Source organism: Alexandromys fortis, unplaced genomic scaffold (genome assembly GCF_014885135.2).
Source record: "Alexandromys fortis isolate MF-2015 unplaced genomic scaffold, M_Fortis_MF-2015_v1.1 scaffold_92, whole genome shotgun sequence".
NCBI classification, from domain to species: domain Eukaryota; kingdom Metazoa; phylum Chordata; class Mammalia; order Rodentia; family Cricetidae; genus Alexandromys; species Alexandromys fortis.
Window position 1 is genome coordinate 921963 of NW_026067972.1, and position 22496 is coordinate 944458.

The 22496-nt window shown below is 42.1% G+C and overlaps 2 protein-coding genes across 7 annotated transcripts; one reads left to right on the forward strand and one right to left on the reverse strand.

The window, feature by feature from the left end:
* Positions 1-1164: 1164 nt before the first annotated feature.
* Znf189 (zinc finger protein 189) lies at positions 1165-11822 on the reverse strand. Of its 6 annotated transcripts, XM_050155995.1 has the most exons (4): positions 11483-11822; positions 10453-10628; positions 6268-6329; positions 1165-3812 (listed from the first exon to the last, which is right to left on the reverse strand). In XM_050155995.1, the coding sequence occupies exons 3-4, from the start codon at positions 6317-6319 to the stop codon at positions 2104-2106; spliced, it is 1761 nt and encodes a 586-aa protein (XP_050011952.1). In that variant the 5' UTR covers positions 6320-6329; positions 10453-10628; positions 11483-11822; the 3' UTR covers positions 1165-2103. The 6 variants fall into 6 exon arrangements, with proteins under 6 accessions (XP_050011952.1, XP_050011951.1, XP_050011950.1 ...); XM_050155994.1 differs by lacking the exon at positions 6268-6329 and having other exon boundaries at positions 10453-10534; XM_050155993.1 differs by lacking the exon at positions 6268-6329 and having other exon boundaries at positions 10453-10537.
* Positions 11823-11938: 116 nt separating this feature from the next.
* Positions 11939-16664, forward strand: Mrpl50 (mitochondrial ribosomal protein L50). Its single transcript, XM_050156000.1, has 2 exons — positions 11939-12099; positions 15731-16664. The coding sequence occupies exons 1-2, from the start codon at positions 12008-12010 to the stop codon at positions 16119-16121; spliced, it is 483 nt and encodes a 160-aa protein (XP_050011957.1). The 5' UTR covers positions 11939-12007; the 3' UTR covers positions 16122-16664.
* Positions 16665-22496: the final 5832 nt, after the last annotated feature.

Here is a 22496-nt window from a genome sequence, read left to right on the forward strand (position 1 = left end):
GTGAAAGTGCAGCCCAGCTGCAGCAAGGAACCCCAGTATTTGGGAGAGCCAGTACCAAGGAAAGACCAGTAAGAACAGCAGCAGTGTGTGGGGGGTCAGCAGGAGCCTAGAAGACAAGCTGTGTGTGCTGCAAAGGGCAGAGCCCGAGAAGTGACCCAAGACCTGTGAAGGAGTCTAGATCAGGAGTGAATCCCAGATAACTGGACATTGAACTATTTATACCACTGGAGCTTGGTTTTGCTTAGTTCAGATTGTGACTGTGCCCTGATTTTTCCCTCTTGCATGAACATATTTTACTGGAGCCCACAGTTGAGAGACTTTGAATTTTAAAAGACTCTGAAGTTTTAAAAAAGATTGGATATTTTAAAGGGATGAAATTTTAATGTATTTGAATTTGTAAAGACTGTGGGACTTTGAAAGTTATTTGTCTTGTTTATGTGAGACCTTGGGGGTGAATAAGAAAGGAAGGGTTGTTGCTTAATAGTGATGTGCTTGTGTGTCAAGTCTGACAAGGGATCAGTTGTACTGGCTGGCTTTGTGTGTCAACTCCACACAAGCTTGAGTCATCAAAGAGGAAGAAGCTTCAATTCAAGAAGTGCCGTCAATGAGTAAGGCACGTCTCACTTAGTGATCAGTGGGGGAGGGCCCAGCCCCTGTGGGTGGTGCTATCCCTGGGCTGGTGGCCCTGGGTTCTATATAAAAGCAGGCTGAGCAAGCCATAGGCAGCAAGTCAGTATGGAGGACACTTCCATGGCCTCTGCATCCAGCTCCTGCCTGCAGGATCCTGCTCTGTTTGAGTTCTTGTCCTGACTTCCTTCAGTGATAAACAGCAATGTGGAAATGCAGACCAAATAAACCCTTTCTTCCCCATCTTGCTTTCTGGTCATGGTGTTTTATGGCAGCAATAGAAACCCTAATTAAGACAATGGTATGTAGAAAAACATTTGCTTAAATTACCAGCGTTAGGGTCAGGGTTCTGATGATTTAGAACTCTATACTCAGGTATTGAAGTACCCAGATTTAATCTTATGTTAAAGTACTCCAGAAAAATGCTAATGCGTCACAGAGAGAATAGGAATTTCCTTCAAACCTTCCACTCTGATTTTCAAAACATGGAAATCTATTAGGGCTGATATTACCCTAAAGCAACTGAAAACACAAAGCTAAAACCCAAATAGGTTTTAATGATTAAGATACATAAATTAATAAGCATATAAGTTTTAACTAAAAAAAGACCTAGAATCAAGAATGAAGATTTAAAACTTGGATGCAAATCTACCATAAAACCTAAAAAACTACCAAAATATCTAAATTTTTTAGCATATACTTTAGGTCTTTTTTATGTCCAATTCTTGGTAATCAAAATATGTACACTTTCACATGTTCCCGATTATGCAGGAATAAATTTATATTGATATAGTATTACAAACAGGTTTCACAGATGGCACAGCACAAAATAAACCAGTGATCTATCTTTTGGGGCCCTTTTTGGGGATCAGGGGAAGACTCCCAAAGACTCCTTGGTAACAACTTTATTGGTTTAATTGCCTACAAAGACCTTCATAACTTGATTCACTCACTCATTTTATCACCCAGGGAAGCAAGGGAGTTTCCACTTTTCACAACTAATTTTCCACACAACTTTTTTAGACAACGATAAAGAGTGTATAGTGACTTTGAACATACCTGGACTTTCCCAAATTACATTTGCTTACTCACTGAGGTTTGACTTGTAGAACTGAAGGGTAACTCTAGGAGATGGGGACACAAGACTTTCTGAATTATTTAAAGCTTTCTATCAGTTGTTCCTAGTTCCCTTGCATTAATTCACTTGGTCCTTCAGAACATTTATGATTTGTCCAGTCAACTCACCTAAAAGGTTAGGTTTAGACAGACCAACAAATCTCTGAGGGTACAAAACCAAGAGTAATTGTTAAGTCAGTTTTCCACAGGCACTGTCCACTATTCATAGGATCTTTAGAAACTATTTGCACAAGGCCAAGGAAAAATTGTTTTCTCACTATATCTGACCCACACTGGAGCCATACTAAAACTGCACTTCGGTAGCTAGTCTCAGGTTTGGGCATCCAAGTGTCTCTAATTTTACTGCATCCACAGAATATGCAACTTTTGATGCTGAATTAGAGACAGCTGACAATGAAAGGCTTCACCACAAGCATCACACTCGTAGACTTCCTGGGCTCTCACCTCTCTGTGGATCTTCTGGTGGTTGGCGAGGCTGCGCTGTTGACTAAAGCTTTTGTCACACTGCTCACACCTGTAAGGTTTCTCTCCTGTGTGGATTCTCTGGTGCTGAATGAGACCCGAGTTCCTGCTGAAGGCTTTCCCACATTCCTCACATTTGTGGGGTTTATTACCGGTGTGAACACCCTGATGTCGGATAAGATTACAAAGCTGACTGAAACTTTTGCCACACTGCCTGCACAAGTAAGGCCTCTCACCAGTGTGGATTCTCTGATGCTCGATGAGGAACGAGCTCCGGCTAAAGCTTTTCCCACAGACAGTGCACAGGTAGGGCTTCTCACCCGTGTGGATCCTCTGATGCTGTACCAGATGTGCGCTGACACTGAAGGTTTTCCCACACTCCTCACATTTGTAAGACTTTTCCTTGGGGTAGGCGTCCTGCTGTGCATCAAGACTGCCGGTTGGATCAAAACTTTCCTTAGCCTCACTGTATGGAGAAGTCTTTTCCCTGATATGTATTCTCTGATGCTGAATTAGTCCTGAGCTTCTGCTGAAGGCTTTTCCACATTCCGCACACTTGTGGGGTTTATCTCCTGTGTGGATTCTCTGATGACGAGTAAGGTTGCAAAGCTGACTGAAGCTCTTCCCGCACTCTTTGCATTGGTAAGGACGCTCACCAGTATGGATTCTCTGATGTTCAATAAGAAATGAGCTCCGACTGAAACTTTTCCCACATTCAATACAAAGAAAAGGCTTCTCCCCAGTGTGTATTTTTTGGTGTTGTATAAGGTATGTACTTAATCTAAAAGCTTTCCCGCAGTCAGCACACTTATGAGGCCGTTCTCCAGTATGGATTCTCTGGTGTTCCACGAGCAGTGAGTTCCGGCTGAAACTTTTTTTGCATTTGGTACAGTGATAGGGTTTCTCACCAGTGTGTGTTCGCTGGTGCTCAATAAGGTGTGATTTCCAACTGAAAGCTTTTCCACAGTCATTGCATTTATGGGGTTTCTCGCCTGTGTGGATCCTCTGATGTTTAACAAGGCTCCTTCTCTGGCTGAAGCTCTGTTTACACTGACTACACTGGTAAGGCCTCTCTCCGGTGTGGATTCTCTGGTGTCTGATAAGAGTGGAGCTGACGCTAAAGGTTTTCCCACAGTAACTGCATTCATAGGGCCTTTCCCCCGTGTGGATTCTCTGGTGTTCGATAACAAAGGAACTCCGGCTGAAGCTCTTCCCACACTCGGTGCACTGGAAAGGCTTCTCACCAGTATGGACCCTCTGATGCTGAATGAAATGCGCCTTGCGGACAAAACCCTTTCCACACTCTTCACATTTATGACACTTCTCTTCCGAGTTTGGTCTCTTTCGAACATTAGCGTGTCCTCTGCACTTTTTCTGTTCCTGGGTCAGAGATTCACGTGGTATTTCCCATAAGAAGATCCCTCTTTGTTTATCTAGCTTACCAACAAGTTCAAACGTTTCTCTACCTATAGGATCCTGGTCAATTTCACTTTTGATTCTTGTTACTATTACACCTGGTGGTTCTATGCCTTCCTCAATTTCTTCTTTCACAGTTGGCTCTTCACCTTTATTTCTGTTTAAAACATCTGAAATATTTATAAATAAAAAATATAATTATCAGGCAAGCTCTTTCATGGCAAAGAGAAATTATTAGAAAAACAAGGTCACAAAGATAAACCAACCTACTAATTAGTAAACATACTAATTAATGTGTGTTTTCTTTTATCTTTTACTATTTCCATTTTTGTTTTTTTGTTTGTTTGTTTTTCATCTGTTTGTTTTTTGAAACAGGTTTCTCTGTGTAACAGCCCTAGCTGTCCTAGAACTAGCTCTGTATACCAGGCTGACCTCAAACTCACAGAAATCCACCTGCCTTTGTTTCCCACTTGATTAAAGGCTTGCCACTACCCAGTCCACTACTTCAGTTTTAAAATTAATTCATAATACATATTTATCAGATAATCTTACAAAGAGGCAAGATATATTGTCTAGACTGGCCTTGAAATCCTGGGCACATGAGATTCTATTTCAGCATTCTTTGTAGATGGGAGTAGAGATGTGTGTCACTATTCTTGGTTTAGTATTAGTTAACATTAGTTATCTGATTTATTTACTGTTGTTTAGTTTTTAAAGCAGTGTGACTATCAAAGAAAGAATACCATGGCAAGAAAATAGTAAGTTCAGGAAACTTAGGATGGGAAAGCATTATTGGGATATGAGTAGACAAATAGTTGAGAGAAAAGAACACATAAGAGGAACCTAGGAGGATGAAAGACAAAGAGCCTGAGATTCTACAGTTTATTAACCAGAATTTCCCGACTATCTAAAGCACACTAAATATTAAGTTCTGAGCTAGGATTCAAAGGTCAGACACAAAATACTGCCAAATGAAATGACGTTAAGTGAAACTGGAGAGAAAATACTAATAATGATTACAAGTTAAGTAAATAGCAGCACCTAGAATAAAGAATTGGGATATCTATTCATAAGAATGAAATAAACTATATTCATAGTTGGTGGAAAAAAATGAAAAATGTAGTCTATTTACTAGGTGCTAGTAAATACTATAGAAAAGTGAAAGATGGATCTTTAGAGTAGTAGCAAAAAATAAACTTAGGAAAAAATGTAATTAAAAAGGTACAAGATTAGAAAAAGGGATAGCAGCATACTCCTATAATCCTAACACCCAAAGACACTGAAGCAGGAAAACTACTGTAGTTTGAGGCTACCTGTACTGATGAGATTATATGTCATGCCTCTATGTCTTCCCATCCTGTGCTCACAATTAAATTATCTCCCACAGGCAAGCTGACTCAAAGTGGGCCTCTCTAGAAACCCAGAAACGGAAAAGCTAGTTAAAATGAATGCAACTAGAATTGCAACCTGCGAAAACAGCGGTTAAAAAGAACAGAAACACGTGGACAGAGGAAGAAAGACTAGTTGGCCAAGGAAAAGATACAGAAAAAAGTTATATGGACTGAATGTTGTACCCTCTCTGTTGCAATCCTAAACCCCACTGTGTTAATGTGTTAAGATTGGGAAGAGGGGGGCTGGAGAGATGGCTCAGTGGTTAAGAGCACTGTCTGCTCTTCCAGAGGTCCTGAGTTCAATTCCCAGCAACCACATGGTGGCTCCAAACCATCTGTAAAGAGATCTGGCGCCCTCCTCTGGTGTGTGGGTATAAATGGAGGCAGAAAGTTGTATACATAATAAATAAATCTTAAAAAAAAAAGATTTGGAAGAGGGTTTTCTCTCTCTCTCATATGAAAATATAATCTTTATTTATAGAAATAAAAGTGAATGTAATCTTAGTACCAAGGTACACACACAAAGACAAAAAAATTACTGTGATGATTTTGGAATCTGCCCACAATGTAAACACCAAAACCATTATTAGAACATATACTAATGTAAATGTGGCCTATAAACAATATTATGCACTTTGAAGTCTTAAATTTTTATGTATTTATTTTTTAATTTCATTTATATTCCACCACAGTTCTCCTTCCCATCTCCACCACTCCTGCCCCCTACACATCCCTGCCAGCTCACCTCCTGTCCACTCCTCCCAGAGGGTAAGGCCTCTCATGGGGAGGCAACAAAGCCTGGCAGATTAAGTTGAGGTAGAACCAAACCCCTCTCCCTGCATTAAGGCAGAGTATGGCATCCTACCATAGGGAATTGGCTCTGAAAAGCTAGTTCATGCACCAGGGATAGATCTTGGTCCCACTGCCAGCGACCAGAAGGGGGTTCTCGTAAAAAAGACAGGTTTAGATGAGATCAGGGAGTGGGGTCTTCAGAACAGAATACAGGGTCCTTGTGAGAACAAAGACACACATCCTCCTCCCCATGTCACATGAGGACAAAGAAGGCAGTCATTTTCGCTGAAGAGGATCTCTATAAAGAATTCAGTTTATCAGCACCTTGAGCTTGGATTTCCTAGTCTATAGAACTAGATAAATAGAGGCTGGAGAGATGGCTCAGTGGTTAAGAGCACTGACATCTCTTCCAGAGGACCCAGGTTCAAATCCCATCACTCACATGGTAGCTCACAACTGTCTGTAGCTCTAGTTCCAGGGAATCTGACACTCATGGCAAAACACCTATACACATGAAAATAAAAAACAAAAATTAAGAAGAGAAAAATTGCTTAGGTTGTGTGTGATGAAGGGCATACAGATTAGCATGAAACAGCTCTCATTAAAAAGAGAGAAACCCTGTCTCGAAAACAAAAAACAAAAAACAAAAAAGAGAAAAGAAAGAAAAAAGATAGATAAATAACAGTGTTTATACTATCCAGGCTACAATTCCTTAACTTTTTGAGACTGAGTCAACTTCTCTTTTCAGTATTATTCTGATCAGCTATAATGATGCCTATATATTCTATCATAGATGTGGCCCTGTTGAAAGAAGTTTCTTCCTGGATTGGACTAGCATTAAATAAGGCTAATGATATGATAGCTGCGAAGATATCTGCTGAGCGTAACATGAAAGTACATCAACTTTAGACCTGTAGTTGTGACAGTATTTTAGTAAAGGACCAGACACTCCAGCTAAATGGTTCCTGCCACTGCAGCTCAGAAGTATTATAGATATTACATCAAGGAATGGTTCGTCTCTTTAAATAAAAATTGCTTTATGAAAACAGGCTGTGGGACAGATTTGATCTGTTGGCCACAGTTGATAACTTTACTATCTAAAGAAATTATAAAATGGTCAGTTTTCTCGGTTAACAAAATGGGAGAATGGGGAAGGACTGGAATTCGTAGGCGTAGTGCAGCATTTAGTAACTGTTAACTGAATGAATACATTAACTGGGGAGAGAACAGGGCCAGAGGGGGAAAACACGGTCAGAGTTCAAGGTTTTGTAGGCTCAATGCTTCTCAGTTCTGACAAGATCCACTGAGTCAATAGCTATCAGCTGTATCATCAATGTAGTTACTAAGATTTTAAAGAAAAACCAACGTGAAAAAGTTGATGTAAAAGGGGGAAAGCGCTGTTTGGGAAGACAGATGGGACGGAGGAGAACACTGCATTGGACCAGCAGCATCACAGCGGTCTCTGGGTAAGGGAGCACTGGTCAAGGGAACGGAAGTGGGGTCTGTTGAAGAGCATGAACAGACAGTGGCAGGAGAAACTATGAACAGTGAAATATTTAAGATTAAATAAAGAAGAAAGCCTGCAAGCATAAGATCACCAAAGGACTCGCTGCTCTACCTTTGCCAGTGTGTGTATTTCCATATATGAGAACAGAGCACTGCCCTGTTCTGTCAGCCAGGTACCCTTCTGATACCCTCCATGGAGCTCAGCTAGCAGTGAGCCAGGCACACCATGGCATACGGCGGCGGGTGCCATCTAGAGGCTGAATTTGTGAAGCTCTAGTGTGGCAGAACCATTAGCAGTTTTAAACATACAAAATCACCTTGGCGGTCAGCACCTACTTTAGCACGAGGCAATAATTACCTAAGAGAGAGAGTTTTTAAATTAACATGTAACTTACTCAGAAACATGACCATTCACGCTCGGCTTTATAGTAGGCACTGAAGGCATCCATTGAGAAAGAGAGTGCTGTCCTCAATGCTGGCCAGTGTAATGAGAACTGACATAGAGAAAGATTTGCAGATGGACAGAGGTGGAAGGCAAGGCAGTAAAGAGGGGTACTAAACTGGGCAGAGAAGATCCCCCAGATCTCAACGGATTGTCTGAAACATGTCAGACATAACCTACATTGTTTCCAAAAGAAGAAAACTGTCGATCTGGAGTTCAACAGAGGTGACAAAAAAAAAAAAAAAAAAAAAAAAAATCAATCAATACTTTCACTATTTTTATTAGCTGCTAGTCAGCATTTGAAGTACTTTACCAATATACTAGCCCAGTAATAGAAACATGTCATTACCATTTCTGTTTTGTGAAGAAAAATAAAATGATTTCCCCCACAGTCAAATCTGGCAATGGAAGAGCTAGGATTTCCATACGAGGTAGTCAGATGCCACACAACATTTCTTAGGTGAGATTTAGCATCCCATATCAGCAGCTAATGGCCTAGCACAGGTTAGGTCCTCCGAGCAAAGGGCGGAGTTAGGAAGGAACACAAGCAAACAAGGAGAAGCACTAAAGAGTTTCAAGCAAACCATGTGTAGTGTGGTAAGCCTGAAATCCCAGCAATTTGGGTGGTCGAAGCAGGAAGATTGAGAATTTGAAGCCAGCCTGCGCTATGAAGCAAAACCTGTCTCAAAACAAAACAATAAAGAAGTCATAAAGACTCAAAAAGGGCTAAAATAAGGTACAAAGAATCTCCTGTATCTGGCAATGAGGTTGTTAATAAATCCCTGGAGAACAACTTAAGGGGACTGAGGAGCCAAGACAAAATTCAGATATCAAAAGATAAAAATGTGCAATATATACATGAATTTATAAAACCCTGGTGGGAAAAGACACATTAAATCACTGGGAACAACAAGAAGAAACCACTGGTTCACTTAAACTTCTTTTTCCCCAAACTGGGCAGACCATGATGTAAGCCTATCATAAGAACAGAGGTTACGAAGGGCAACATGCTGGGGATGCACCTCACTGGCAGAAAGGCTGCTTAGCATAATCAAGGCCCTAGGCTTGACCCCCAGAAACATCCTCCCAATTTCTTTAAGTAGCAACGAACCAAGAACTGAGACTACCGCTCAGTTTCTAGTGAAAAGATGGAAGCTGTTTTAAGGGTGTGTAGACGAGGGGCACAGGAGCTAAGAATTCATGTCACTGAACTCTATTTTGCCTGTGAAATAGAAGGTGAAGCCCACAGAGTGATGGGGAAATTTTAGGTTTTGAAATTGCAACTAAAATTAATAGGAAAAGAAGCTTATCACATACAAAAAAAGTTGTTGCGATATAAACCCAATGTAAATTAGGAGACACACATACACACTATGGTGGGTGTGATGTTGCATGCCTTTAATCCCTTAGAAATTCCCAGCACATAGGAAGCAGAGGTGGGTGGAGCTCCGTGACCTCCAGGCCAGCCTTGTCTATAAAGTGAGTTCCAGATCAACAGAGCTACACAGTGAGGTCCTGTCTCAAAACAAACACGCCCCCTCACTAGATACTTATAGGACACGGATTCTTTAGTGAGAGAAATTTTCCTGCGGTGCTTGGGTATTAGGTAGAAGGGGGCGAAAGGGACAGATCTTCTAATATATATAAGATTTGAAATTTGCATAATAAATATAGCATAATATCAAAGTGGCCAGACAACATGCTGCTGATTAGAAGAGACCTTCCCAAGTCAGGAAGGGGCCAAAACCACAGGGAAGATACAAACACACCCAGAGGCAGGAAGGACATCAAGAATGAATAGGTGTAGGTGGAAAGGGGAAGGAGAGATGGCAAGACAAGCTACCGTTAAGCTCCACCGGGGCAGGAAGCAAGCCTGCTTCACCTCTTTATTTAGTTATCGTCCACAACTGTTACTGATATAAGGAGTCAGAGAACAGAAAAGTGTGTTTTCAGACACACTATTACATAATTGTTATAACAGTTATGACCAGGATCAATGCTGTGAACACTTCCTAAGCATGAAAAGCAGGATGCCTGGACTCTATGTGACTGAGATCCACGGGGGCTCACTTACTGACTGGGTTAAGCAAAGACTAAAAGCCTCCTCTCCCCACCAACCCCGCCAAGAAACACAAGTTAACAGATGATGATAGTAAGGAACAGAATGGGCAGCGCAAGACTGGTGACACAGGGGACGTGACTGGGAGGCCGAAGACGCTTCGGGAGCGAGCGGCACTGAAGAGCTGGGAGAACAATTAACTTTGGTCTTCCAGCCTTGAGACAAAGCAACAGGGAGGAGGAACGAGCAGCCCCCACTCGAGGCCTGCCGGAGAAGTGGTGTCCTTGGGGCTGTGCCAGGTTTCAGTGTAGGCCAGGAGGGGTAAGGAACACTATGTGAAGAAACCCAGGCTCCAGAAGGCGGTGAAAAGGGGCGGGAGGAGACAGACCAGGAAGAAATGCACACAGCAACACCGGAGTGAGATCAGGAAGCTAGGAAACCTTGCATTTGGGTTACAAAGAAGCTAGGGATAAGAGAGTCATGGAAATCATTAAGGGCTGAGAAAGCTGAATCAGAATTCTGGAAGGAAACAGTATTGACATTAGTAATACCGGCTGAAGCGTTCTGACCATGAGTGTTAGCGACTTGTTAGATGTGTTAGAGAAACAACACAGTCTTACCGAGCGAGAGCAGGTTTCCATAACTGTCCATCACGACATCTCTATACAGGTTCCTCCGTGCTGGATCCCGATAATCCCACTCCTCCTGGGTGAAGAAACATAGCCACGCCCTCAAATGTCAGCAACTGCCGAAACAGTGATTTCGGTGGTCAGTTCCGGTTGTCTCAAGGCCAATTCTACCAATGCAAGTGGGAGAAGCTATCACTTACCATGGTCCCATTCACTAGGAAGACAAAGCAAGCAAGAGCATCAAAAGGTGACAATTCTTAGAACTGACAGGTACAGCCAGGCACCCTCAGACTGGAAAGGAACTGATCTGAACCCGAGCCTTCCAAACTGAAGGCCCTTCCGGGTTTAGATCTTACACAGTAATGGCACTACTATTTTAATTTTAGTTAACAGCCTCCAGACCTCTCCAAACTTCTCTCACCTCACTGTCCCTCTCTAATGGTCTACCCACACCAGCTTGTGACCCAATTCAACTCAAGTCCATTAGGTCCCTAAGCATCCACCTTGAGTTCGGACATCATGCCAGCTGCACAAGACAGAGGAGAGGGAAAAAAAAAAAAAAAAAGGGCCTCGCCTGGGAAATTCACAAATGAGAACTAACTTGGGGCAGTCTTAATTTTCTCCAGCCGACTTATCACATTGCTCTTGGAAGAAAAATAAAAAAGAGCCCGTGGGGCCGGGCGGTGGTGGCGCACGCCTTTAATCCCAGCACTTGGGAGGCGGAGGCAGGCGGATCTCTGTGAGTTCGAGACCAGCCTGGTCTACAAGAGCTAGTACCAGGACAGGCTCCAAAACCACAGGGAAACCCTGTCTCGGAAAAAAAAAAAAAAAAAAAAAAGAGCCCGTGGACAGTTTGCAAGTGAACTAACTGCACCCTGAAGGAAGGGGTACACGGGCGGTTGGCTGGGGTCCTCCCTTAGAGCTGGCTGCCAGCAGATGGGGACTGGGGACGAGGTGATGCGCGGCCTGGTCATCTTCGGGAGCGGCGAAATAACGGAGAGCTCTGGAAGGCGCAGCTCACCTTTGGCTCCAGCAGTGGGCTCGGGGTCGCCATCTCCTCGTTCCAGAATAGCAGCCACAGCAATGGGGCTCCGGTGAGGCCTAGCCGACCGCTGGAAATTAGGCCCCGCCAAGACGAGGCTCACTCGATGTGTCCGGTGAGGTCCTGCATCGGTCTCGGAGCGGTCACGTTCCTAGTGGCTTATCAGACATTGCGCCTGGCTGCAACTCCGAGCCACGTCTCCTGCCCGACTGTACAGTCTTTCAGGCCTCGCTGTAGTCTCCTTGTTGCCAATTTCTCCACCTCACAGTCTACAGTGCTACAACAGACCACCCCCTGAACCAGAAGGCGTCACCCGGAACGGTCACGGAACCTCTCCAACTACAACTCCCAATATGCACCGACAGCGCGCCACCGCCTTCTTCCGCAAATGGCAACTGGACTACGTTTCCCGGTGTGCACCGGAATAGGTCACCACGGGGACCGCTGCAGTAAGCTCGCATCTGATTGGCTGATCGGGTGTGTCAGGGAGGACGCCTGTCGAAGATGGCGGCGCTGTGTGTGTATCGGTTTGCTAGCAGAGGCTGGCTGTGGAACGGTGCCTTGGCTGCACGTAGGGACTTTTGGTCTCGATCCAGGTAAAGCTGAGGGTTTCTCAATGGGTTCCGTCCCACGAAAGTCGCCAGAAGCTGAGGGACGAGCTCAGAGGGTTAAGATGGGACGCTGGTCCTTAGCCTGCAGAAGTCAGCGTGGAGGAGGGGTCCGAGCGCAAAGCTTCGGCCCGCGTTTCCGCGACAGGCAGAGCCTCTCCTAATGGGAACACTTTTTCCTCGCTCCTTCCTTTCCTTAGTAAGCAGCAGCAGCAGCAACCACGTGTCAAAGGCACACTGGACGGATCAACCTAACATGTGAACCTAGGTCCTCAGTAAGCCACGCTCCTTGGCGGGGGTGTATGTGTTTAGCAAAATCAGAAATAAAGGCTCCCGCACAACGTTGTGCGTCTCTCCCCCACCACCGTGCTCGCTAGCGGTCCCTCCCCCTGCGCTCTTCCGCCCGCCTCTCCTATTTCATCGATACATACAACAAATAGTTTGTAAACGCCTTCCATTTCTCCAAGTCTCTTTTCCACGCCGCAGCACTGTGACTCGCGAGGGACCTGAGGACCACCGAAGAGGTGCACGCGCACGGTGGCTGTAGACTCCCTGCTTACCTATAGTTTTCCCCCACTGCATCATGTAGGGTCCATCTCTGATCTAGGTAACATTTAGGGCATGGAAACTTAACCGCTGGGACCTCAGGGACAACAAATATCGTAGGTTCGGATTTTGAGTCATCACCTCGTGGCTTTAATAGCTCTCATTTGGTTCGTGTCAAATGTCCCCAGTTCATGTTTCTGTTATTCACTCAGCAAATATTTTAGTGTCTGCTATATGGTAGATATTAAAGGTACAGTGGTTAATTAGATCAAATCTTTGATCTTGTAAGAGGGGAGCCGTTGATGTTCATTTTCAGTTACCTGTTCTGTAAGGTGTAAATAGATGTACTGATGTAAATATACATAGAGAAGAGATTTCTGCAGTCAGGCTAATTCCATCAAATGAAAACACAAAGATCACTGCTGTTTATTTATTGTCAAGCACCATAGTTCTGGGTAGAATTTTAAACCGTAAGGTATGATTTCTTCCAGGTTATTCATACTCAAGATTGCTACAGCTATTCATGATTTAAGGTTGCTCAATATAGCTTTGAAAAATGTCATTTGATTCTTTTTTTTTTTTTTTAGAAATTGGGTTAAATATGTTAAGTAGTGCAGACATATTAACAATATTGATAAAATAGTATAAAAAAACTGATTCTTCAGTCCACAAACATGGGATGTCTTTTCATTTATGTGTGTTTTCTGTTTCTTTCATCAGTGTTTTACAGTTTCCGGTGTGCAGATGATCTTTAACCAATTTGGTTATTTTTTTTCCTGAATATTTTCTTTTATTCCCTGCTATTGTAAACGAACTTGATTTCTTGATTTTCTTTTGAAATAATTTATTATTTCTCTAAAGAAACTATTGATTTTATTGAGGGTTTATTTTATTTATGTACATATGTGTATGTATGAATCATTCCCTTTGAGGCCAGAAGAGGGCATCAGATCCCCTGGGATTGGAGTTACAGGTAGCTGTGAGCTAGCAAGCTGGTGTGGATGCTGGGCTGCAGCAGCAAGTTCTCATAACACTGAGTCATCTCTCCAGCCCCAAAGTACTAACTTTTTTTTAAATGTTAATTTTGTATCCTGCAACTTTACTGGGTTGGTTTATTAGTTTTAGCAATTTCTTGTATGTGTTGCACAATCTGAGGTTTTCTTCTAAGAGACTTTTGTCGTCTGCAGAGACAAATTTATTTCTTTGTAACTTGGTTGCTTTATATTTCTTTTTCTTTTCTCGAGGCTCTTAGGTCTTCTAGTATGATGTTATAGTGTTTGCAGAGGTTGAGGCAGGAGAATGATGAGTTCATGGCCAGTGTACATAGGAAGGACTCCCCCCAAAAATGTCTGAGACTGAGCACCCTTGCTTGTGCCTCAGAAAACTGTATTGTTAATAGTTCTCCCTCTCCCCATTATGATTTTATCTATGGGCTTCTAAATTATATTTATCAGCTTGTGGTAGATTCTACCTATTTTGTTTAGAGCTTTGATCGTGGATGGAGGTTAGGCTTTGTGTCAGACACCTTTTCTGCTTTGGAGATGATTATTTGATTTTGTTACTGTGGCATATATTATTGATTTGTGTATATTGAACAGACTTTGCAGTACAAGCAAGTGTCCTATTTAGTCGGTATAGTCTTCTTTTAGGTGTTACTGAATATGGTTTGCTTCTATTTTATTGAAGATTATTACATCTCTGTTCATCAGAGAGATTGACTTGTAGTTTTCTTGTGCTGTCTTTGTCTGGCTTTACTATCCTGGTTTTATAAAATGAATTTGAAAGTATTTCTTCTTCCCATTTTAGGGAGACCTAATGTCAGAGGGCTGACATGAGTTCTTTTTTGAATGTTTTATCACATGGAGATACTGGATTCCAATCTTTATTTGGGATTTTTTGCTGTTTTGTTTTTCTTCAGTCCCTTATTTGCTGTTGACTGGCTTTAGCTTTCTACTCTTACTTGATTAGAGCTACATGTCCCTAGGATTGTAACTGCTTAGTAGAATGGCCCCCTCACACACGGCAAGGAACTGTCCAATAAAAAAATGAGAAGATATTTGGGACTGAGAAGTTCAGATCTTGTAAGTGAGGTAGTGTATAATCAAAATTGAAACTTGTATAGGATGGGATACAGTGGGCAGTGTAGACTGCTGTGAAGATCAAGGGGACTTAACATTTGATTAGGGTGTCAGGTTAAAGTTCTTAGGACTTACAGGGTAAGCATAATTTCCATAAGTAAAGATATATCAAAAGGATATATAACCTGAGCTAACAAGTGTCAGGAAAGTGGAAGTGTGTTTGGAAAACAGAATATAGTTTAGTTTGTATAGGCCTGTAATGTATATAAGAAATTGGTGGGAGGTAAATTTAGGGATAGCTCTTGGAGGCTATGTTGACTAGTTTTATGTCAGATTGATACAAGTTTTAGAGTCATTTGAAAGAAGGAGCCTCAAGTGAGAAAATGTCCCTACCAGATTAGCCTCTGGTACATTTTCTTGATGGAAAATTGTGGGAGGATCCATCTCACAGTGGGTGGTGCCACCCGTGGGCAGGTAGTTCTGGGTGAACCATGGAAGCAATGCAGTGAGCAGCAGCCCTTCGGGGCCTCTGTATCAGTTCTTGCCTCCAGGTTCCTACTTCCTACTTTGAGTTCCTGCTCTGACATCCCTCAGTGATGAACTGTGATACGGAACTATAAGATAAAATAGACCCTTCCCTCTGCAAGTTGCTTTTCGTCATGGTGTTTTATCACAGCAATAGAAACCAAACTGAGACAGAAGATTAAGGCTCCTAGATAGAACAGTTTGCTTTATCTTTGTTCTTTACTTATTTTTAGAATTCTTACAAGTATGTAAAATATATGCTAAACTTTCGTTTTCTTTTCTAAAAATTGATTCAACTGTATGTGTCTGATGGTAGGTGACCATTCTATCTTTTCTGCTCTCCACTTGCTCAGAAAGTCTCAAGTACAGAATATTTGATTTTGATTGCAAGGCAAGATTCAGTCCAATGTTTATTAGCTTCATTAAGATCACCAGCCAAAGATTCACATGTTTGCTTTTGATCATTCCAGAAAGGAGAAGGAGCCAGTGGTGGCTGAGGCGGTGGAAGAAGTGAAGACAGAACCTGTTTTGGTGTGTCCGCCCTTACGAAGCCGAGTGTATACACCTCCCGATGATCTCCAGAGTCGCTTGGAATCCTGTCTTAAAGAAGTTCTTGGTTCATCTCTTCCTAGTAATTGGCAAGACATCTCCCTGGATGATGGTCATGTGAAGTTCAGACTCTTGGCACGTTTAGCTGATGACTTGGGCCATGCAGTGCCTAACTCCAGGCTTCACCAGATGTGCAGGGTCGGAGACGTTCTTGACTTCTATAATGTTCCATCAGTTCAAGACAGATCTAAATTTGATGAACTCGTTGCTGGTAATTTGCCTCCCAATTTGAAAATCAGTTGGGGTTACTGAGCAGGTCAGCAGTTGACTGCATTGAGATGTTGTACTCTCCTCACTGAGGTGGCCGACAAACCTTGTGAAGTGTTACCCTTCAGAACTCTTCTCAAACCTCCCTTTACTTTTTTGTTTTTTCCTATAGAAGAATACATCTTTTTTCTTCATGGAGAATCAACAAAGAAAACATTTTCACATTTGCTAAGGCTATTCCCCCAGCCCCCAATAAAATCAAGTTTTGGTAATTTATGTAATGTTTCTATTCTGATGTTTAAGATAGGAGGGCATCTCAAGTTCAGATGTTTCTTTGTCCGCTATATGGATAAAGTAGTAGTTGCAATAAAATATTCTAATCTTACTAAAGCTCATAGGTGTGGGATTGTTATGGATATGCAAATGAGGAAGTGTGTTAGATAGTTAACGGAACGTCTGCTATATATAGGATGTTTCACTGTGCTTAGTCCATGATTAAAGATGAAAGAAAGTACACTGTATTCTGGGTTCACCTCTTGGATTAAAGCAGATTCATTAAAGTCTGTTGTCTTTACTTCTTGAAATTTACTTCATTGTATCTATTATTTTCTTAAAATGAGTAATAGAACTGAAAAAAAAGACCATCTCACAACTATTAAGTTTTAAAGTTATTACCAGATTCTATATTGCATATTCTCAAAATGAAGCATATCTCAAACCATCTTTTCTATAACCTTAAAGGTGGCCTTAGGGTATCTATAACTAGTTATTAGATTGGCAGATCTTTGTACTTTGATGTACTTAGTTTGTAGAGATTGTTTAAATAGATTGCCAGATAGATCTGAATGTAAATATTATATAAAATATTGTTATAGGAAGATTTTAAGCATAGGAAATTGCTTGTTCTCTTTTATTTGGGAACTTCCTTGAAGAAGAAATAATCATCATCATTAATTGCAAATATAAATTTCAGCAGATTCACTGGGAAAAAATAGTTGAGGTGGAGGAGATGGCTTGACCTGTAAGCCTGAAGAGCTAGGTTTAAATCCTGGTACCTATACAAAAGCTGAACATGGTTACATGTGCCTGTACTTCCCGATTAGAGAGTGGAGACAGGTGAATACCTAGAGCTGGGTGGCCCACTAGTCAAAAAAGTGAGGTTCCCATTCAGTAAGACACCTTACCTCAAGGCAATTAGGTGGAGAACAGTAGAGAGAGGCAGGTCCTGCTCTGGCCTGCTCTGTGCACACGGGTGCATACCCTGCCACAGGACAGTGTCTAAAAATGTCACAGCCTTTAATAATTACTAAGTACACAGCAAGGGCATTATGTTGTGAATTGCTTTCAAAGTATTGGTGACTGGAGCCCTGAAGTTTAGACATAACAGCTCCTGTTTTCTGAGAATGAGATTCAGCATGGAAACATTTGGGTTTGACGTACAGAATTTGATTATCATGGTTCCCATACAGTAATCCTGGAAGAGGTGTGAAGTCAGTATGGAAACCCTCATGGCTACGACTGCAACATACACTTCATGTTACTGTTAAGAAAGAAGCTGCTCCTCCACACCCCAGAGCACTGCTGGTCATAGTACCTAAGTGAATGGGTCACTTGGGGATCATGTTGCTGTCTGGAGTGATTGAAAGCTTCCTCATCTCTGCAGTGCTTAGAAGTAGCATGGTCTCAGGGTCATGAAATGACATTAAGCTGGCAGTGATGCACCTTTCTGGAGAACAGTTCTGCATATCTGTCAGTAGCTCTGGAGGGTGTCATTGGTTTACACGTACCTCATTACAGGGTTTCAAGAATAGTGACCTTAAGGTTCCAAAGGGAACAGGTTGGTTTGTTTACTGAGATAGCCAGACATACACGAAAGCTTTCTATTTTAAAAAACTTAGGATATGCAAAGGGTATAAGGTAACCAGTTTTACTTAGTTGAATGTATGGGCTCAGTGTGTTTGCATAAAACCTAATAAAATCATTAGCAATTCAACGTAAGTGGTCTTACATAAACTACATGTTTAAAGTTTCAAGTGACATGAGACTCCTCTTGCTGAGTTTTGTTTTAACATGGAAACTGCTTTCTGCAGTAATCACACTTTAGAAAATAAAAAATACATCAAAAACGAGAAGAAAAAAAACTCACCAGTATACAGATAATGTAATATTCTAATATACTACCAATAGAAAAATTGTATTTTCTGTATTTTTGTGTTATTCTATGGGTATGTGTTTGTGTGTGTGGGTGTACTTACACACATATATATATCTAGGAATCCAAACCACAGTCTTCCTGGTTGCACAGCAAACACTCTATCCCATAATTGACTTACTACTTTAGTTTTGTAGTATTGAACTCAGGCCTGGAAAGAAATGTTTCACGAGATCACAGTTCTGCAGTAGCTGCATTGACTTTTTGTTTTTAAAGTAGTGGTCAGATAAGATCAAATAGTGGCAGAGGAGTTTTAAACAAACAAGAGGTCAGGAAGATGGTTCAGCAGGTAACAGCACTTGTCACCAAGCCTGAGAACCTTAGGTCATTGTCCTCTGAACTTTTACAAACCCTGGTGCATGTGCAGCTGTCGTGTACAACCATATATGTATAGACATAAATATATTGTGTATAATATGTTTTACACGAAACATACCATCTAAAAACAAAACAAAACTCCCAAACAAAGCAGAAAGGAAGGAGGGAAAGGGGGCTAGGTTCCCTACAACTGCATTAATAGGTAACCAGATCAGGACCGGGAGCAGCGGTTAAGCTGATGCCCTTTGCTCTCTCTGACCCAATGTAAACTGTAATGTCAAAAACATTTGGGGCTCTGGTCTTGGGCAACTGGGATTGTGCCCTTTTCTTTACTCCTAGAAGTGAGAAAAGGAACATTGGTTGATTTGTAATCAAAGCTGTTTTGAGTTGTTTGTAAATATGTTAAAAATCTCAACTCAGATTTTTTTTCCCCTCCAGTGTTTGGCATTTAGTGGTTTCTAAGATCAAATCCTCATTTTGCTCCTTCCATAATCTTGAAGAGCTCCGAAGTTCCCAGAGATGCTGGTAGTGCAGTGCTTTTTCAGATTTGCTTAGAAAGGTGTCATCTGGGACCCGTGATCTCTGGATATTTTTGAGGGACATGAAAGACTATCAGCAGACATTTCTCTCCCCTTTATGCTATCTGAATCTCCACGAGTAATTCTCCCTCTTTTTAACACTTTTCTAGTGTGTGTGTGTGTGTGTGTGTATAATTTTTTTCTAGAAAAAATTCCAGTCTGGAACACTAAACTATGCTATTAATGTTTTATTTAATCTCTGTGAGTTCAGAACCAGACTGGTTTACAAAACAAGTCCCAGGACAGCTAGGGCTACACAGAGAAAACCTGTCTCAAGAAACCGAGAAGAGAGGGTGGAGGAGGAGGGATTTTTTCTTTTAAGATTAAGATGATAATGTGTTAGAATTATAATGAAAATACTTGAAGTGGAAACCTCATGAATGACTATGCAACTTGGGAACGCTTCCTGGTAGTGGATTATAGTCAGCCATCATTAGAATAAGAATAAATATTAAAAAAAAAACAAGTAAAAACTGAATTAAAATGAACCAGTTTCTCCTGCTTGGATACGATGGCCAACAAGTGAAATCTAAGAGAAGAATAGTGGATGGTGCTCATGCAGAGAAGTAATTCCACATTAGGACTGTACCTAATATTCCAGCCACTCACTGGGAAATGTCTTATTGATCAGTCTGGCAGGGTTGGAGGTATGGATTCTCTTCCTGACAACATTCTTCATTCCTGCATGATCTTATGTATTTAAATTCTGGGATACTGTAAGGAGACATTTATTCACACCTCTCTGCCTCACTGCTGTGCATGAGTAAAGGAATCACCCTTAGTGAACCTTTCATTGTAGACAGACATTTCTCTCCCACCAGCCAGTTCCCTGATAGTCACTACTATTAACTAGCTCTTAAATTAGCCCACATTTCTTATTTACACTCTGCCACATGGCAGTAGCTTTATTAGCATGGCACGTTCATCTCCTGCTCCCTCTGCTCCCTCTCCATCTGGCTCACACCTCTCTGACCCCACCCTTATTCCTCCCAGAATTCTGTGTCAGGATGTCTCGCTCAATCTCTTCTTGACCAGCTACCAGCTGATCAACTTTTTATTAGCAATGAAAGCAATGCATATTTATAGTGTACAAAGATCCTTCCACAGCAGTTCATCCCTGAAGCCCTCAAAATAAATGAATTACTCTTGAGTTGTGTTGTTAAATCAAAATGAGCTTTTGGAGAATGCCCAGGTAAGGCACAAATCAAACTCCCCTCCAATTTTAGGCAGAGTAATATGGAATTCATTGGAATGACTTACAGCTGCAGTCCAGCTAATTCAACAATGAATGGCTGTGAATGGAAAGTCTGTGAATCCTGTAGTTTCTTAGTCCACAGGCTGGAACGTCTCAGCTGGTCTTCAATATGAGCTGGGATCCTGAAGAAGTGAGCTCTAACGCCAGTGAAGGAACGGATGTTTTATCAAGGTTAAGAGCTAGCAGGCAAAGAGCAAAAACTTCCTTCTATGTCGTTACATAGACTTCCAGTAGAAGTATGACCCAGAGTAAAGGTGTGTCTTCCCACCTCAAAATTTGAATTATAGGTGTGTATCTTTCTGCCTCAAGATCCCAATTAAAGGTATGTGACTCCTATCTCAAAGGTCCTGAGTAGAAGTGGATTTAACCACTTCAAACCAAGCCAAAAAAATATTTCACAGGTGTACCCTCTATTTCTGGATTATAGTTTATTCCAGATGTAGTCAAGATGACAACCAAGAAGAGCCATCACACATACCCTCAACCACCCTATTTTTCTCATTTTGTTTTTATTTTATGTGTATGGGTGTTTGCCTGCATGTGCGCCTGTGCACCACCTGTGTACCTGGTGCTGCAGATGCCAGAAAGGGCATCAGATTCTCTGGAACTGGAACTACAGATAGTTGGGAGTCATCACGTGAGTACTTAGACTCTTTCCCTGGAAGAACAGCCAATGTTCCTGACCATGGACCCATCTCTTCAGCCCCATAATGCAATTTTAAATATGATTGTGTTGAAATTTCCCATCTTGGTCACTGTTTTCCATTCGTCTGATTTATCATTTGCTCCCTTGCTCCTCTGTTCCTGCTGTGGCAAATTTTATTCCCAAAGGATTGCAGAAGTGTTATGGAATCTTACTTTAACTATGTAAAAGTGTGCTGCGTTTGTTTGTCCTGCATTTGTTTACCTCTGCAAAGATTGTTGCTATTTCATCTTGCTTGCCGAAGGCACCTGATTGCTCTAATTATAAGCTGAACAGCCAATAGCTAAGGAGAGGAGGGATAGGCGGGGCTGGCAGCCAGAGAGAAGAAGAAGGAGGAGGAATCTAGGCTTGAGAGAAGAGAATGAGAGAGAAAGAGAGGGAGATGCCCAGGGCCAGCTAGCCAGGCACCTGCTAGCCAGACAAGGAGGAAGCAGGAAAGTAGGGCATATAGAATGAAAGAAAGGTAAAAAGCTCTGAGGCAAAACAGGTGAAGAGCCGGGCAGTGGCGGCACACGCTTTTAATCTCAGCACTCGGGAGGCAGAGGCAGGTGGATCTCTGTGAGTTCGAGGCCAGCCTGGTCTACAAGAGTTAGTTCTAGGACAGGCTCCAAAGCTACAGAGAAACCCTGTCTCGAAAAACAAAACAGGCGAAGAGGAACAGGCTAAAATGAGTTACAAGAGCTAGTAGGAGAAGCCTAAACTAAGGCCGAGCATTACCGACAGTCTAAGAAAGCTCGCTACACAAAAGTGCATACGCATATTCCATCCCTTCCTCCTTTCTCCCATTGATATTTACTTTACTCTCAAAAAAGTCTCTCTCCTCCCCACTTGAATTCTAATGGAGGCGTATGCCTTCTCTGACACATATGAAACGACTGAAATAATAGCTTCCAGCTGCTTCTGTCTCTTGCCCTTCCAACTGTGATTTGAGGAAACACAAACAGGCTCCGGAAGCGGTGTCTCCAGCTCTGTATTGACTCCAGGACACATGCACGAGTGAATCTCAGATGATTATATTCCCTTGCCTTCGAGACTTCCATTTGAAATAACACACCGTCCTACACAGACCATCTCCTTTTGTTGTTGTTTTTCTGAGACAGGATCTCCCTATGTAGCCCAGGCTGCCTTTAACTTCACTCCTGCCTCAGTCTCCCTAGTGCTTGCTGCCCGCGAGCTCACCACCACATCCCAGCAAAGGAGATGGTTTCAGAGGACAGGTGCTGTGCAAGACAAGCTTGGGGCCTTTCCACAGTAGCGGCCCCGCCGCTTTTATTTTTAGGCGTCTTTATCTCAGGCATCTATCCAAAGTTCAAGTTCCAAGGTCTTCTTAGGCACCTCTCTCTTTTCAGCCAAC

Excerpts from the sequence above, each read along its gene's own strand:
- Znf189 (XM_050155993.1), bottom strand. The coding sequence starts at position 11,515 with ATGGCGACCCCGAGCCCACTGCTGGAGCCAAAG. Across the intron at positions 10,538-11,482 it reads GCCCACTGCTGGAGCCAAAG|GAGGAGTGGGATTATCGGGA; the intron begins GTGAGCTGCGCC and ends TTCTTCACCCAG. Across the intron at positions 3,813-10,452 it reads TGGAAACCTGCTCTCGCTCG|ATGTTTTAAACAGAAATAAA; the intron begins GTAAGACTGTGT and ends TAAATATTTCAG.
- Mrpl50 (XM_050156000.1), top strand. The coding sequence starts at position 12,008 with ATGGCGGCGCTGTGTGTGTATCGGTTTGCTAGCAGAGGCTGGCTGTGG. Across the intron at positions 12,100-15,730 it reads GACTTTTGGTCTCGATCCAG|AAAGGAGAAGGAGCCAGTGG; the intron begins GTAAAGCTGAGG and ends TGATCATTCCAG.